The 18739-nt window shown below is 29.8% G+C and overlaps 3 protein-coding genes across 3 annotated transcripts in view; 2 read left to right on the top strand and 1 right to left on the bottom strand.

Annotated features, from left to right (window-relative positions):
• LOC123262558 (Kv channel-interacting protein 2-like) overlaps positions 1-18739 on the top strand; it is a 61845-nt gene that overhangs the window by 3626 nt on the left and 39480 nt on the right. The gene's annotated exons all lie outside the window — the stretch shown is intronic.
• On the bottom strand, positions 1702-13339 carry LOC123262556. The gene is made up of 3 exons (XM_044724780.1): positions 12842-13339; positions 3337-3537; positions 1702-3269 (listed from the first exon to the last, which is right to left on the bottom strand). The coding sequence occupies exons 1-3, from the start codon at positions 12923-12925 to the stop codon at positions 1977-1979; spliced, it is 1578 nt and encodes a 525-aa protein (XP_044580715.1). The 5' UTR covers positions 12926-13339; the 3' UTR covers positions 1702-1976.
• LOC123264236 (transmembrane inner ear expressed protein) lies at positions 5522-6196 on the top strand. The gene is made up of 2 exons (XM_044727426.1): positions 5522-6018; positions 6081-6196. The coding sequence occupies exons 1-2, from the start codon at positions 5688-5690 to the stop codon at positions 6194-6196; spliced, it is 447 nt and encodes a 148-aa protein (XP_044583361.1). The 5' UTR covers positions 5522-5687.

The following is an 18739-nucleotide window of genomic DNA, read 5'->3' as shown; positions in this document are numbered from 1 at the left end:
TTTATTTAATAAACATCTTTATAACTCGAACAGATACCACAAAAGCTTTCAGCTTCACTAGTATTCAAGTTCGGTGGATCCTCATCGAAATTATGTAAAAGAGAGAATATGTCTCTCGACCAATATTGAAGATGGAATGTCCATCCGTTGGCTTGAATTTAGATCTACTAGTCATTTGACCGGTAGGCGCTAAAACTTTAATTTATTAATTTTATACTTTTGAAAAATTGATTTGATGCAATAGAAACGGAAAAAAAAACTTTGAAATAGTTAAACAAATTTACTTGTCTATCGAGTATGAAACCAGAAATCACTAACTTGCAAAAAAATCCATGACATTAAGGACGTTTCTTGACAAGAAAAAGACACCAATAGGTTATGGCTATTGGTTTCTTTCTCACGCACTTGTGCAACCTCTCTTTGGAGACTATCGCTCACTTATTTCCACTCCCTTAAAATATCGAAAGTCACTAACTTCAAACATTTTTTATAAAAAAATGAATACCGCTCGTTTTTGTTATTTTTGACAAAAAATACTTGTTATATCTTCAATTAATGATTCTCAGTTTTTTAAAACAACCCTAAGAAAAGTGCGATTTATATTTAATAAAACGTTCGCTTGAACGTCGGTCAGCATAGGGTTTGTATGTAAAATATACAAATTTTAAATGCTAATATTTCAAAATTTAGTGCCGCAAAAACTATTTAAAAAAAATTCCCGCGTATACTTAAAAGTATAAGTACTCAAAATTTCAAAAAAGTTTTAAGAAAACGGTTTTTTTTTCGAAACTTCCTTAAGTGAGTCAAATTTTTTTTAATAAATTCTTTGAAGGAATTGTAGGTCCCCTATCGCGAATGGTTATGTAACTCAGTGTCGTTTAATTGCAATTAATAAAATAAAAGAAACCAAAAGACTGTACATATCGATAAATGTCTATGTAATATTTACAAGTAAGGTTACATGTCTATACATGCTATGTCCATTTTTTCCACTAGGGGCGTCTGCGCATTATCGTCCTAGTAAAGCTGTTTTGTATTATTTGTATTTCACATATATTAATATTTCATAATTAAATTACCATTACCCTAGTAACATTGGGTTTGGACAAGATAGTTGAAGAAGCTCTTGAAACAGAACCGGATAGTTCTTAAGCCAGACAGTTATTCAAGATTATTTTTCCAGACTGGCGACAGACTTGAACAAGATTTTAAAACAGAATCTGGAGCAATACTTGATCAAGTTTAGTGACGAGTATGTAGCCAGAATTCCTCCAGATTGTTGGTAAAGAAGTTTGAACTATACTTACGTGAGAAACGAAAAAGACCAACAGCATTTCTGGCAATTTTCTGGACAAATTCAGGCTCCAGTCTTGCTCAAGAATCTTATAGTCAAATATCTGGAGCGATTCTTCGACGACTTTTGAAGAATGATCTGCCGTGTTTCTAGTCCAAGAATTATAAAAATCTGTATACAGATACTTCATCACGATTATTGAACAAATCTTGCCCAAGACTTGAACCAAATTGCTACTAGGGTATGAGTCATGAACTTTTGAATTGTCCAAGCTTTTATGTACTTTATGACCGTCTGATACGACTTAATTTCTATCAGGTAAGAAACCTGATTTTTAGGCAACAACAGAGTATAACCTTTGCGCTCTTGCGCTAAAGGTATGCAATTTAATTGACTCAAAAAAATTATCTCATAATCTTTACTTTATTTATGAAAATGTATTACAAAATGTTGACTCCATGTTTTTCTAACTTAATGTCTACAAAAGAAATACCAAATTAAAAAATATATACTTTAAGAATTTTGAAAAGTTGCGTAATTAAAAAAATAACCTCAAAAAAAAACCTGCATTTAACCTTAATGCTACTTCAGTACAAGACAACCCGCATCAATGCACCATGAAAACTCCGAATGCTTCAAGTCTTAGACTCTAGCATTCATAACAAAATAAGCGTACTAATAGTTAATCAAGTTGGCTCATAGCCCTACCAGTGGTTGAATCATCATAAAGTTTATACTTAATCCCAAACAAATGGTTCCTAGTTTCTGCGATCAACTTGAAGTTCCTTTTCTTGTCCGACTTCTGTCGACCAGAAGAAGTAACTGGCTCTGCGTAGCAATATACACTAGAAGTTTGTCCGATTTTCTCATTGACCTTATTAATATCACCGATATCGCGAATGTTAAGTATACTCTCCAACTGGCCGTTGATGCCACTACCTTCCGCTCTCAGCCCCTCGACGGACCCAAAAGATGCTGCTGAAGCGCTTTTCTGCATAGGTTTACTGCATGACCATTTGTTGGAGCAAGTCATCAAATCTTTCAGCGGCTCGTTGATATTAGCATTGTTAATCAAGCGGTCCTTAGTCTTGTAGTGCCCGTTGTAGTTGATGTCATCGCTGATATTCATTTCCGAATAGTTATTCGAATGAATGTTTTCGTTGCTTTCGTTGAAGCTGTAATCATTAGCAGTGTTAACATAATTAACGTAGTCGTAGTTATTGTTATCCAGCCTGTTTTCGTTGTCTTGGTACGTCAGAAGGCTTCTTTCCTGCTGCGAGCCGTAGTTATTACCTTCATCGTAGCCATTTTGCGGATAAATGCATTCGTAATTGCTGAAATTATCCTTAGCAGAGTCATAAGTGGTGATTTCCAACCCCGACTCTATTTGATGTGCACTTGATTGGTAGTTCCAGAAATCGGTTGATATTAACTGCGTCTGGACTGGATTTGAGGAGTCGGGAACCGTTTGAGGATAAGGATAAACGGGAGAAGTATACGGAGGGGGTTCGCAAGAGTTAGGGTACAAGTTGTCGTCGGAAGAAATATCGTCATTACTATCGGTTACAGCGGTCATGGTGTCAGAGTCGTAAACTTCTTTGTTGTTGATATTCTTGATTGGTTGAAGCAGTTGCTTAAGCACGGAACGCTCTTGGTTCGTGGCAGGATATTGCGAAGTCTGGGTATGTGTTATTAATACCGTCTTGTGTTGAAGATCCAGCGGAAGAAGCTCCTGAGATTGGTCAATGCGCAGATCCACCATAGGCGCTTGTGGCAGCCATGAGTCGGGCATAGGTGGCGTTAGTGAGTTTATGGGAGGGGGCAATGGGAGGAGGGCAGACAATGAAGAAGGGGGGAGTATGAGTGATGGAGAAGGTGCTGGAGGGGGAAAAGTGTTCAAGAAAGTGTTCTGATAGTGCTGAATCAGGTAATGGTGCACTGGAGTTTTTACAGATGACAGCTCGATTTTACTTGCCTGGAAGAAATATGTCGAAAACATGAAATATCATCTCATAAAGAAAAAAAATATGAAGATTGCTTACCCAAGAAATAGGGGATGCTTGCATTGCTCGAGTTTGATTTGGGTTAGCGAGGTGAGTGCTAATCTCCATCGAGTTTTCATTGAAAGCTTTCAGATGTTTGAAGCGCTTTTTGCGGGTATGCTGGATTCCGCTTAAGATGCGACAAACTTCGGTGTAGTCGTTGTCGTAAGCAGCAAGAATCACTTTGACCATTATATCTTTCTGTGGAATAAAGTGTGGGAATGATTTTAGTAAAAATTCGAGTCCGAGTACATCTAATAAACCCATGGGTTTCTGCAATTTCTAATTTATTGAGAGTAACAGTTTATCATGTGTAAAATCTAATCCTAAATGGCAGTTTATCAGTTTATAAAGATTCCCACAACCGAAACCAATGTAATCTAATGAAAAAAAAAAATTAGGAAAACGGTTGACCCTAAAGGCCATCACTGCAACTTCCCGCCAATTCCATACCTAAACGCTTGAAATTGCACTTATGACGTTTCTGAGCTCTTCGTTGAGTTGAGAAAAAATTTGTCCATCTATTGGAGTATTTACCCTATAAATTTTTTTATTTATTAAAAATTACGAGAGAAGCACCGACTATAGGATTCGAACCCTGCTGCTTGAGCCAGTCCAAGCCCAGTACAATAACACAAGCCTCTCAGTCATTGCAAGCTTTGGGCAGTGACGTATATTTGTTGCTATATTAATAGTATCTAATTTTGGTGGAATTCTAAAGGCAGCGCTGCGGTCTAATCGTTTGTAGCCAAGAACATCGATGTTCTTGAGAGAAGCTATTTCGCTTTGGAGTAATTAAAATATTTTTTGCGTTGAGAAATCAAAAATATTAATTAAAAAAAAAAAAAACAAACAAATTAATAACAATAATAATAAAAACATTGGTTTTTAAATTTTGATAAAACTAGATTAAAAAAATTGGTTGTCTGTAAAGTCGGTCTACGGACGATAGATTTACGTAATAACGTCATAAAGAAACATTGATGAAAAATTGTATACTTTATGAATTTTGAATATTTAAAAATTATTTTAACAAAAAAAAAGGACTTATTGATACATTGTTAATTAAAAATTGATACAATAATTTGATAATTGATATAATTATTATTATTTAACCCTTTCCCGATCGACCTTGAATCCCTACTCTCAATTTGAATCGTACGTCTTACTCTTTAAATGAGAGAGCTATAGTCTATTTTTTAGAGAGGGGGCCGAAAAAATGGTAGAAGGGGACGCTTGTCTACACTACCGCAACTAAACTTTCACTCATACAGCCTTACAACGGACTTTGATTGGCTCTATCCCCACTTGACTCACATCTAGACTCACCGATACTCTGAGCCGGGAAAGGGTTAAAATTAATATTAATTATTAATTAATTAACATTGTTTATTATTAATATATTATATAATATATTATTTATTATTTATTATTAATATTATTTATTAACAATTATTAATATTATCTACAATAATAATCTGATATATTTGATTTTTATTTGACATAAATATTTTTAAAACTAGTTAAAAACATTAATTTTTTATTTTTAAATATTATTTAGTTTTGAAAAAGTGATTTAAATAATTTGTTTAAATATCATCACGAACAATTAGTTATAGAACAATATTGTAACTGCTAGCTCTGACGTCACGCGAGAAGAGAGATATGTGTCACAAGCCAACGCTTGGGCCTCTCTATCGGTTGTTGCGCGCTCTCGCTAGCACGCACAAGTTCAGGCGGAACGGGACACTTTTTCGTGCGCGCTGCCAGTGTTCATCAATTTATAAGACGTTATCACGTCAATAATTTTACTCTATTGAGTTATAAGAAACTTTAGAATCAAATTGCTTATAGTCAAGAACAAAATATTCTCCAATCAAGATTTTGGTTGTCTTTAAATGAAAGTTTTCAAGTCAAGAATATTGTTCTTGAGTCAAATTTTTTTTTCTGTGTACAGAGTTAAAATTTTTACTTGTTTTTCTTAATGACAGGGTAAAAATGTTTTAATTTCATAAAATAATACTTAAAACCCATTTTTTCAAATGTCAGTTACTATTTTTGAGCTTAGCACGACAGTTTAATGAGCAACGCATGTATAAACAAATACTTGGCGCGAGATACAGACGCGTCTCATGATCACGTGCTTATAATCGATTTAGAAACCACTTTAACGTACAACAGAAAATGAGTAGGGTGTGTAGTGTAAATGATTAATTTACTACCACACCTTATTTTTTCATTACTGAAATACAGATTTTAAAAAAATCTATCAGTTTTACTCGAGCTGGCGCTAAGGCTTGATATTAATATTTTCTATAAACTGTAAGAGAAAAATAATATCATCAATAGATATGCCAGCTGAAATTTCTGTGACTTCATCTTCGCTCATACCATGTTCTCCTGAACAAAAATCAGTGCAATTAGATAATTCTACGGATATCGAAATACAGTGGCTAGAAAAAACAATTTTCGCCGGTCTCAAAGCTTGGCAACTAGCTGGTATCATTTTATCAATACTTTTGATGATGATTATTGTTCTTTGTTGCTGTGTAAAATTTCGCGTGCCAAGAACCAAGCAGAATATTGAAGCTGATTATGTCCGTAAAAGAATTACCAAAAGTTTTGGAAAGGAATTGACGAAGATTAATAACAACGATATGGACAAAATAGATCTTAGAAAAGGTAAGATGATGATATATTTTTTTTTTTTACGAATGACTAAAATAAAGTATAGACATTTCTAGCATTGGAACGAGTTCAAGCCGATCTTGAAACGGACAAAAACGAGCCAGGCGAAGAAAATAATGAACAAAAAAAGAAGAAATTTCTAAATTTTACTTCAATTTTTCATATTTTCTGAATTAAGTTCTGAAGATTTTTATTAAATTAATAATAACTACTAATGATTATCAAAATAAATGTACATTGAATGTAAAAAAATAAGTTTTTAATTAAAGTGGAGCATAACATTGGAAAAAGCTTACTAAATCTGGAAAAAATTCTAAAGCTTGTCTAAATTGTTGTTAGTTTCATAAAAATCATTATTTTTTTACTTCAAGTAGTTAAAAATATAAAGTAAAAGCATTACTTACTGACAATATAAGAGATATTGCTATGATAACATTTTTTTTAAATATTTAGAAATAAGGAGGTTCGATCGTTACTAATGAGTCAAAATAGTGTTTGAATTTTTCTTTGTTTTCAATTATTGTAATACTCATTAAAATTCATTGTTTAATTTATAATCATATAATAAGCTTAGTAATCGATAATTTTTAACTTCCCGCAAAGAAAATCGAAGATTTTCAAAAATCGGGAAGTTATTGGTTCTACCCCGTTTTGCAAAAATCGAGTTTTCATCAGATCTTGACGTTTGAAGGTCACAGGAAGTTTCCCTGACTATCCCCGCGAGGGTGTCACTATGTATGCATGTATGTATGTACGTATGTATGTATGTATGTATGTATGTATGTATGTATGTATGTATGTATGTAGAGTCATTTGGGGTAAATGTGCGCAGTGGGTAAGAGTGCGCAAACCCATTCATTTGAGTCCCAAATACTTTTTTTTTCAAGTGGTTTTTTTTTTAATAACTTTTAAACGGCTCTATCTATCAACTCCAAAAACTAATCAGCTCTTAATCTTAAAAAACCACGTCGATCGCCGCTAATCCGGTCAAAATCGGTTGATTCGTTCGAGAGATATCGTGCAGGAAAGAAAACCCAAAAAAGTGTTTTTTCGGAATTACTTTGAAATTTCTAGTTTGATCAATTCAAATTTGAAGATTTTCCATAATGCTTAAAAAATTGCGTCGAATGCCGCCAACCGCGTGAAAATCGGTTCATTCATTCAAAAGTTATTGCGGTTTGAAAATTCAAAAAATAGTGTTTTATCAAACTCCTATCAGACTTTTGAGCTCAAAGAGCTCAAAAGCATAGAAAAGCTATCTTTTTAAGCTCGGAGAGCTCAAAACAACACACAAAATACAAATTGTATTTTTGAGCTCGAAGAGTTCAAAAACGGCATAAGTGCAATTTTAAGCGTCCAGGTATAGAATTAGCGGAAAGTTGCAGAGATGGCCTTCAGGGTCAACCGTTTTCCTAATTTTTATTTACTTAAATTCTAACTAAGTTTTAATTTTGTTTTCTCATCTGTTCTCACGGCGTTGCCAAATCTTCAGTAATGTGAATTGCTATCGATGAACGAGATAAAAATTAAAATTCAACTTTAATTATTTATATAACTACATCGATAACGGTATATTTTTTGAATTTTACTATGTTTTAAATTGATTCAAGTGTATCGCATGTAGTTTTTTATTTCTTAAAGTTAAAAAGTTAATAGAAAAAAAAAATGAAAGAAGATTGGACGAAGGTACACTGATAGAAAATTTATGTTGACTCAAGAGATATTTTCTTGATCTAAGAATTTATTTTGGAAGATAAATGATTATTTTGCTTTAAGAATTTCTTGTCTTGATTTAGATTTTCTTGGCTTAAGAGCTATATTATCTTCAATCGATACATTTAAGTTTTTCAATCAAAATAATTAATTATTTTATATGTTAACATTATCGTTTAAAAAACTTAAAATAATTCATCAGAGTATATTTCAAAAACTGAATAGTCTTTAATTGTTATACCAAAAAAAAATTATTTCTTGGAAATAAGTAAATTAATGACTCAAAAAAAAAGCCATTCTTAACACAAGTCGGTAACATCTTGAATCAATGTTATCGCCTATCTTGAACCAAGAGACAAAAATTCTTAAAAAAAATATATCTATATCTAGTTTCAAGAGTTCAAGTTTTGAAGAAAAAAAGTTTCTTGAATCAAGATTGTTTTTCTATCAGTGTATGTTAACTATAAAAGTCCGTGAATACGACTTTAAAAATTTTCATTTTTAAAACTTCTCTTCTAAAAAACTAAATGATGGATCATTCTTAAATTTTAACAATACATTAATAAAGTACTAATTTATATGCATACCAAGTATCAAAGATTAAACTTGGAAAATTCATTCAACATTAGTAATGATCGAATCTCCTCGATGAATTCTTTTCAATTTTGTACTAATTAGTCTTTTGACTATAAAATTCGTGTTTTTCAATAGTACTTCCTCAAATTTAATTATTAATTTCTACTGATAAAGACAATCACCCAGATACGCTAATTATTGATAGCCTGACACAATCAACTGATCTAATTAATTAATGACATACGATTGTATCGATTATTGGCGCACAATAATATCCACGATTCATTAATTTACCGAGTGCTAAATACAACTCAAGTATTAAAAATTATTATTTATTTACTTTTTATTTTTCAAGTTGTTTTTAATATTTTTATTTTTAAAATAAAAATAATGAAAAGTTTATGCGCTCTTTAAATTTACTGTCAAAATAATGCAGCTTAAATTTTAATTGCCAATTATTGATATTCATTACTTTATAATTAACAACTATTAAGGGGGGAAATACGCGTACAGGCTTAAAAAAATTCAATTTTTTTTTTTTATAAATCGCTTGTAAAACTATTCAAAAATATAGATTTAAAATTTCAAGTAAAAATTCCTATTCGTTCAAAAGTTATAAGCGATTTAATAATTACTTTAATACTATTTTACATGAACTTTTTCTGTCACTTTTTTTTCAAACGCGTTTTTCTCGAAACGAGTTTTTTCAAAACTGTGTGCAGTGTAGCTCAAAGAGTTTTAAACCAATCATTTTGCGATATGGCTTATAATTTTCTTTATACAATTACCTTGAATAGGAACCTCAATCGAAAGCGATATTTTTATTTAAACTATTTTTTTTTTTAATAAACAATGTGTGAAAAATTAGTAAAAAATCACGAATTAATTTCACAGCCCTCTAAAAAATGCAAATTTTTACTTTTTTTTTTTTTTTTAATTGAGGTTCATATGGAAGATACACATATAAATGAAGTAATTTTTCTGTGTCATTGATTTCAAATAAAAATTGTGGCTTCCATACTGCACACAGACTGCTAAGTCGGATGACAACCTACGATGTGTATCAGCTGATATCTCCGCTATTTGTTAACTTATATTGTTGTTTAATACGAAAAAATACTCATAAATATATGTATAAAATAATCTGATAGTTTCCATAAATAATATTAATTTTTTATACCTTAAAAAAATTAATAAAAATCAGCATGAAAACGGTTTTCTACACGTCTTTCCCCCCTTAAATTAATTTTAAATATCTAATATTGATGAGTTTTGATATTTGATCTATTTATGAGCAAATAGAATATGAATAAATGAGAAAAAAATTCAAAATAAGTTTTTTACTCAAGCGGTTGTCCAACCATAACAGTCATAATACCCTAGTTAAAGAATTTATCGCTCATAAATATTTTATTAAGAAATATTTGAAATTTTTCACAACTATCAATTTTTTCAACTCTTTGAATTGTAAAGATTGCATCAGAAATTCAATGATTGTTATCAGTATCGTAGATAATTAAATAAATCATAGAATAAAATAGTGTATACTTGACCCCTGTTAATAATTGATGCCTTTACCTTTTATAAAATTTAGAACTCAGACATAATAATTATTTAATTGTAACACCAACTACTATCATTAAATTAGAAACTAAGTCAGTAGTGTCAATTTGTTAAACCGTACTTTTTGATAATTTAATTTTATTAACATTGTATTGATTTATTCAAGAATTTTAACATTTATAAATGTCAGCTACGTTGACACATTTTTTTTCAAGATCATCAACAATTTTAGTGAAACGATGAGTTTAAGAAAAAATTTTAGAAATTTATTTTTGTGCATTTTTTTATTACATTGTAAAATTTAATATATTTATTGAAAAATAAACAATTTACTGATTTTGATGATCAATGATCGACTATATTTTTTTAAATTATTCGATGTTGAAGTCATTAACATTTTTTTCTGACAAAAATAAAAAATAAAATTGAAAATCCGTTCATGTAGAGATTTACAAATTTATGTATAAGAAATTAAAAATATTTTATTTGTTAAAAAAAAAAAAAATAATATTTTAGTTATTTGAAATTGAAATTTTTTCAACAAGCAAATAAATTAAATACTCAAAAAATCTACACTAATAATTTTTTTCTGCTTGTGTATATTTTTCTTTTTAATGAATAATCACAAAAATAAATAGTCTGAATGGTTAAAGAATAATTTTTTCAATAATACTAAAATTATCTTACATTTGATAATTATTCAATTTGTCTAAACTATAAACTATGAAAAAAAGTGTGTTCAAAAATTGCACATGTTTTTTTCATTACACAGATATTAGGGATCTTTTTCAATTTCAACATACTTATTCTACAGGCAAATAAAAAAGTCTAGTTCAAAGATGAGCTTAATCAGTCAATTTGTTCAGAAATGACAGGGTTTCAAAATTTTTTAAATCGTAAAAATTCATATTTTGACATTCTTTTACGGATAACTTTTGAATGAAATAACTAATCAAATTTCTGTAAATTGCATTTCAAAGTCCAATAAACGAGATGTACTTTCTATGTAATTTAATTCTCCTAGTGAGAACATAGTCCTGAAATTCCATTCGTTTCAACGATAATACAAGTTCTTCGTAACTTAGGAAAAAGGTATTCTATATATGTGATTGAAGTATTTAAATTGTCATGGTGATTTTATTTCTGTAGGAAATCTACTTCCTTTTCAGCTGCCGATTGGCACTTTTATTATTTAATTTCTGATTATTTTTCATATAACATAAAAAATTATGCAGATTACTTTCACTTCAAAATTTTTTGTTTTCTCTGTACAAGTTTTGAAGTTATACAATTATTTAATTTTTGTCTAAAAATTTTAAGTCCATAAAATTATTTTTATATCATTTTTGTCGTAACAATTGAATTATTTATAAATCTGTCTCAAATAATAACACTAAAATTAGTCGTAGCTAACTGAAAATTTTTCAATTTTTTTTTTTACAAATAAATGAATATTAAAAAAAATAAAAAAAATGGTTTTTTCAACTTTCTAATGTAAAATTTTTTAGAAAATTTTCTTTTTAAGAACTTGTTTTCAGAAAAAATTGTCAGATGTCTGTAATAAATTAGGTATCATGATAATGAATTCAACAGACATCTAACAATTTTTTAGATTTTTTTAACAATTAATTTATAATGAAAAAAAATGTAGCAAAAGAAAAGTTTGGCAAATCCAAAAGTGCACGACTTATAATGCTCATTCGTTCGATAAATAAATAAAATAGTTTATGTTCTGAAAGAATATTTTTTTTTTTTTTATTTAAATATTACTTTTGTAATTTACTATTTTTTTTTGTTTGCTACTTTTTTTTTTTTTTTTTAACACTTTTAAATACAATTTCTTTTTTTATTTTTTCATTTCAAGTTTCGCGCGGTATTTTAAATTGATCATGCGCATTGAGTGTGGATTTTTTTCATTAATTTTAGTTTTTTGTTAATAACAAATAAAAACATTAAATAAGATTACCATCTCTAATGGAGATCTCCGCAAAGAGAATGCCAAACTATTAAAAAAAAAAAACTGATTGAATTCGTGAATGTTTACGCAAATTATCGTGTTTTTAACGGAAAATTGAGTTGGTTGACACGAATTTTCGTTTGACTATTTTGATATTTTTTTCTGGTTCTATTATCTTAAATTGATTTTTACCAGTGACAGATTTAATCTCTATTAAATTATCTATCGAATAGTGCGCAAATTAAATAGTGCGCAAATTAATTAGTTGCGAAATCGAGGCAAAACAAATTTTTCGATCGTAAGCACTCTCTGATGCTTCGCATCATGAGTCGTGCAATTACAGATGTAGAAATTTTAATGAATCATAAGTTTGAGTTTTTGAAAACATTTGTTTTTCTAATAATTGACTGGTTATAAAAATGCTAAGAATCATCAGATCTCTGTAATTTTAGCATTATTATCATGAAATTTCTGACAGTAAATTCAGAAGACATGTAACAACTTTTGATTTTTGATTTAAATGAATATAAACAATGACAATAATTGTTTTTATATCTCTCTTATGTGTAATTTTTCTAAGTTTTCATTGTGACAATTTGTTCAAAAACAAAATCAAAAATTGTCAGCTGCCTGGTAATTTTTTTTCTCTTTTTTTTCCAATAAATTGTTTATTTTACTTTTAAATAGACTTTAGAAATTGTAATAATTGTTTTTAAATCTTTCTAATGTGCAGTTTTGAAAAAGTTGTCATCATAAAAATTTATTTAAAATAAAATCCAAAAAAATTGTCAGCTGCCTGTTAATGTTGCTGTCACAATTTTTTTTTTTTTTTTTAACAAATTGTTTATGAATTTTTGAAAAATTGTCAAGTAATTAACACTGCTATAATAATAACATATTTTCAACACAAAAATTATTTAGATGTCTGTTAATTTTTGTATACAGATTTTTCTAACCTCAATAAATATTCACCAACTAACTTACGAATTAATAATCATATAAAATTACCTTAATATTACCAGGTACATTATACTTGGCAGCTAAAGATTGCAATTGTTTATAAGTAAGTTTCCGGAGACTTGATTCATCCATCCTTTAATTTTTATTGATATAACAATTACTATCGTTATTAGTTTCGTTCTTTTGAAATATTCAGTACTATTTATTTAATAGTAACAATTTTCGCTATCATTATTGTTTAACCGCAATAAATATCTTGAGTGTCAACAATTATTAGATGATTGTTATTGTAACTTCAGCAACAATTGAAAAGTTGCGACCCATAGTACTGACAACTATTTCTTAACCTAGCAGTTAATCAAAATGGCTACTTGCAAGTTCGTGTATTTAAGAATTATGACATGGGTTATTCGTACATTTACATGTACACATACAAACACTCAAAGCGAAACGTGAATATGTTTTTTGAGATTTTTTTTTTTATTTAATTGTGTATGAAAAATACACAGATATGAATAAGTGTATGAGTGGCTTGAAGTACAGTAACGGCGGACAAACGTAGTGCGGGTCTAGGCTGAGCGACAGATAAGGAACGAATTGTGAGGAACTGAGAACACTAGAACTGGGACTGAGAAATTAACGTACAGTGACATCTATCATTTTTTTTAATTACGCGCGGAAAAATTTATTTGAGAGTTGTGAAAATTTTAAAGGTAGGCTGTAATAAATATAATTTTATAAATTTTATTTCTCTAATAACTTTTTGGAAAAATTAAAAAATCAGGAATATAAAAATTTTGGTACTGTTAGCTTTATTTTCAAAGTAAGAATAAAAATCAAAAAAATAATTATTACTTCAATTAATTTAGTTTATCTTAAATCATTTTACTTGGGTGATTATTTTCATTGAAGTTAAAAATTAAACTATTTCATCAAGTATTATTAATTCATTACATTCAATTTTATATAAATTTATACTACTTCTTTAAGGCTAGACCGTTAGTAAATGTATTCTCTGTAATTTTGTTTTTCTAATTACTTTTTAAAAAAATTGTTAAATGAACTATTATCAAGCTTCTGCAAAAGCTCATATATTACTTTTTAGAAACTTCAGTTTGTTTGATTTCAAAATTTATTTAGGACGTAATTAGAAAAATAAAATTTCTAAAAATTCATTTCCTACGCCCTATCTTTTAAAATCCTAAATATACTGAAAAAATTTTCTTCAAAAATTTCCCCTAAATTCACGGCACTTGTGGGACGGATGGCACGGCCTTATCATTTTTCGGTAAGTGAAGATAATTTTTAATTTTTTTTTTAACAAATATAAATTTTACGGTAGTTTACCGTCAATTTTATTAGTTTTTCCGTAAATTTTGTCTAATCTACCATAAAAAAATGAATTTTATTGTAATTTTTATTAAAAAAATGGCAATAAATTAAGAGCCACATTAGATCCCATGATGACAGTGAATTTAACGGTAATTTTTAAGGAAAACTTCTTTCCTTGATTGTTTTATGAATTTAAGCGTAAAATATGACTGTATCTTATGTTGAAATATTAAAATAATTTTGATTGAGTACTACAATTAAAAGTTTATTAATACCATTCAAGTTAGTAACTATAGTGCATGTTTAATAGAAATTTTTTATTTTTATAAAACTAAAACAGTTCTCTTGCTATCTACTTGTAACTCTGTGAAAAAATCAAATCTAAGTAGAGAGTTACTGAAATAACACTTGATTATTTGTTTTAAGCTTTTTATGTCAATCATAAAGAACGAAATGGTTCAACTAAGATATTTGATTATTTTTAGTACATAGAATGAACATTTTTTGCTCTCATTTATAATTTCCATTTTTATATGTAACTTATGTTAAAAATGAAAAAAACAATCTCTTTATGGAAATTTTTTTTAAGGCTGAAAACAAAAAATTTTCCAATAGAAAAATTGTTATTTTTTAGCGTTAAATTAAACATTATCACTATTGTACTCGTTTATTTCAATAATATTTAATAAATTTTATCAGGAAATTGGACCAAAAAAGTTTTGATGTTAGTTTTTCAAATTTTGCGTTAAAAACGTATTTAGTATGAAACATTATAACTCGAGAACGTCTTTTATAATTGTACTAAATTATTATACAACACATTGGTATGAAATCATAAGTATAGCAAAAAAGATTAACTTGAGCCAAGTAGAAATTTTTCTTTCTAATTATTATTATATCGTTTTTACTTGTATACCTATTTTGGTTTTTACAAGACTGTAACCCATATTCTCCACTTTTTTTTTTTTTTGCTATTACCACAGTAATACCACTTAAGTGCCTCTTTTTGTTATCATATAACATTCATAATGTTATACCTGGCTTTCGCCCCTTTAACTAACACTTGTTTCTTTTTGCGTTCAACTCTTTTTATAATCAACATATTCTCCACTATTTATTATCAACATGTTCTCCGCTTTTTTTTATAATCGACATATCATTTCGCACATAACTCTATTCTCAATGCGGCTGTGGACTGACTTGTGCTTTCTGTACTGTATTTACGCTATTCCTTACCCCGTTCTATCGGTTGTTGGAATAGTGGCAATGGGGAAACCACTTTAGCTAAGAAATAAAATTGTTTACAATTTTCAACAAATTACACAGAAAAAAATTAGGAAAACGGTAGACTCTAAAGGCCATCCCTGCAACTTCCCGCTACCTCCATACCGCTTCTTTGAGCTCAAAAATATAATTTATGTGTAATTTTGAGCTCTCTGAGCTCAAATAAATCGCTGTTCTGTGCTTTTGAGCTCTTCGAGCTCAAAAGGCTAATGGAAGTTTTATAGAACATTATTTCTTGAATTTTCAAACCACAATAACTTTTGAATGAATTAACCGATTTTCTCGCGGTTTACGGCATTCAACGCAGTTTTTTGAGTTCTTTGGAAAATCTTTAAGCGTAAACTGGTCAGACTAAAAATTTCATAGAAATTCTGAAAAAAACATTTTTTTTAATTTTTTTCTACAACGATATCTCACGAACAAATCAACCGATTTTGACCGGGCTGGTGGCAATCGACGTGGTTTTTTGAGGTTAAGAGCTGATTAATTTTTGGAATTGATCGGTTTAGCCGTTTAAAAGATATTTAAAAAAAACGAATTTTTGGAAATTTTATTTTTGAGATTTCTCAAAATTTATCTACTCAAATTCTGTAAATTAGTATCAGAATTCTAGGGGAAAAGGGACTCTTCAAAACGCCGCATATTTCGATCGAATCGGATAATCCGTTCAAAAGTTATGAGAGATTTACACACACACACACACACACACACACACACACACACAAACACACACACACACACACACACACACACAAGTGCCTTCCGCACTATATCAGAAGAAGCAGTGTGCGTCATTGCTGGAACCCTATCTCTTAGAGTTCTAGCAGAGGAAAGGCGGGCCCTTTACCAACGAAAAAGGTCAACTGCACTGAGCCCTGAAGAACTTAGAATTGAAGAACGGCAGAAGAGCATAGGCCGATGGCAACTACAATGGGATGCTGCAGAGAAGGGACATTTGGCTTAACCGGAATCACGGTGAGGTCAATTACTATCTTACGCAGATGTTGTCGGGACATGGGTGTTTTCGAGAGTATCTACACCGCTTTAAGCACGATGACTCTTCGGAGTGCCCGTCCTGCCCAGGAGCTGCTGAAGACGCGGAGCACGTCTTCTTTGTATGTCCTCGTTTCGATCTACAGCGTGAAGAACTGGAGAGGATTCTGAACCAGAGAATGCAACCAGATTCACTAGTAGAAGCAATGTTGTCATCAGAAGCTGCCTGGAACGCTACCAACACGTTTGCAACAGAAGTCCTTAAAGACTTGCGTTCCACCGAAAGAAAAAGAGCAAATAGCAGAAGATAGAAGGAAGGTAGTTAACACCTTGGCCACCAGAAGGAAGAGCAGTAGCTAGATCCTCCCTTCACGAAGTAATGCCTGACGGCGGTTTCCATGAGGGATTAGAGGAAAGAAGGAAAAGGGGTTTAGGGTTTAGTGGGTAGGGGCGTTAGTGTCGAGTTTTAGTATGACGCTGCGTCGAGTCGCCACATATCCAGGCCAAACAGCTATGCCTAGAATCCGTAAAAAGGATTCCCCCCCCTAAAAAAAAAAAAAAAAAAAAAAAAACATACACACACACACACACACACATACATACATACAGACACGGTGACATCACCGCGGAAATAGTCAGGAAAGCTTTTTAGGACCTCAAAACGTCGAGATCTGATTAAAACTCGATTTTCGAAAAACGGGGTGAAAACAATAACTTCCCGATTTTTGAAAATTTTCAATTTTCTTAGCGGGAAGTTAAAAAGGTTCACTTGAGCCAAGAAAATATTTTTCTTCCATATTATTTTCTTGAGTGAAAAAAAAATATTTTTTTGACATAAGAAATTTTACTTATTCCAACAAAATTAATTCTCTTGCTTTAAGAAAAACGTATCTTGATCCAAGATAATTTATTTAAGTCAAAAAAATCTTGTTGTTTTGAGAAAATTCAGCCTCTTGCTCCAAAAAATTTAGTTTTTGATGGAAATAAATTTTCTTGTCTTGAGAAAATTTCTCTTTTGCTCCAAAAAATTAAATATCTCGATAAAAGTAAATTTTCATTAATATTTTGATTGATTAACATATGTCAAATGGGAAGATCAAATAATATTGAATCATTTTTTTTTCATTCAAAATGTATAATTGTACGCTAAAATAATATTAAACGGTATCAAATATTCAAGAGAAAAATTTTCTCAAGGTGAGAACATTTTTTTCTCAGCTGAAGTAAGTGGCGCTGCTTCCCTTAAGTATCTAAAAATCTTGATCAAATATAAAAATTTATTGTATCAAGTATTTATGATAATTTGAATTAAGAAAAAATGACTTCCACCAAGAATAGAATTTCAAGAAAAATTTTTACTTCGGCCAACACAACTTCGGTCTTCCTTCAGGCACCCGAAAATTTTCTTGAGCGAAGAATTTTTTTTCTCCAGTCAAGAAATTTTTCTTTCTGTGTACTTTTTCATTGCAACATGGCTTATTTTTTTTTTTTTTTTTTATTTAAAGAAATTTTTTCTCTTGGTGTACTTTAGAGAACTTTTCTTTGATCAAGATAAAAAATCTCGGAAAATTTGACACTTCGGCCAAACAAACTTTGGTTCCTGAGAATTTTCTTGAACCAACAAAATTTATCTTCCATCAAAAATTTTTTCTTACGGTACTCTAATTTCGTATATTACTTTTTAGAGTTTTTGTTACCGTACTATCGATATGCAAGAAATATATTTTTAAAATCTAACAAACAATTAGTACAATTTTTTTACAGCATACACGGAGAGAAAAGAATAGAACTTATTCCTATCTAGAATGGTAACCATTACCATGTTACATAGTAACGGAAATTTTTATGAAAACCCTGTGCAAATTTGCTAGTAAAAATCTAAGAAATTGTGATAAAAATATGAACAATCACTCATTCGATGCGGATTCAAATTCTGAAAATAATGTTGTTTTTTTATTTTTTTGATGAAAATTTCAATGTGTTATTAACAAAAAACAACCAAAATAAAAATCTCAGTTTTTCGTAAATAACTCAATAACTAAGGTAAAAGACCCCATTAGTGGCACCTTTAACCCCTACTAGTGGCACTTTTTCTTTCAATGAAAAAATGTTCTACTTGGAATAAAAATTAAAAATTTTTTTGATCTAAAGGTCTTAAAGATTAGAAATAATATATTAATTATTGAAATTAATGATTTCATTAATTGAATAAGTATCAAAATCAAAGAAAGTGTCAGTAATGGGGTCCCAACCACTAAAGGGGTCTTTTACCCTATTGGTGATATCAAAAATTGGAAAAAGATCTATTGTCACACGGCCACACCGATGCTAAAATAC

Source organism: Cotesia glomerata, linkage group LG4 (assembly GCF_020080835.1).
Source record: "Cotesia glomerata isolate CgM1 linkage group LG4, MPM_Cglom_v2.3, whole genome shotgun sequence".
NCBI classification, from domain to species: Eukaryota; Metazoa; Arthropoda; class Insecta; order Hymenoptera; family Braconidae; genus Cotesia; species Cotesia glomerata.
This window is presented reverse-complemented; position numbering and strand designations above follow the sequence as displayed.

Coding starts and splice junctions, on each gene's coding strand:
- LOC123264236 (XM_044727426.1), top strand. CDS start 5,688: ATGCCAGCTGAAATTTCTGTGACTTCATCTTCGCTCATACCATGTTCT. Junction 6,019..6,080: donor CAAAATAGATCTTAGAAAAG/GTAAGATGATGA, acceptor AGACATTTCTAG/CATTGGAACGAGTTCAAGCC.
- LOC123262556 (XM_044724780.1), bottom strand. CDS start 12,925: ATGGATGAATCAAGTCTCCGGAAACTTACTTATAAACAATTGCAATCT. Junction 3,538..12,841: donor ATGTACCTGGTAATATTAAG/GTAATTTTATAT, acceptor TTTATTCCACAG/AAAGATATAATGGTCAAAGT. Junction 3,270..3,336: donor AAGCATCCCCTATTTCTTGG/GTAAGCAATCTT, acceptor TATTTCTTCCAG/GCAAGTAAAATCGAGCTGTC.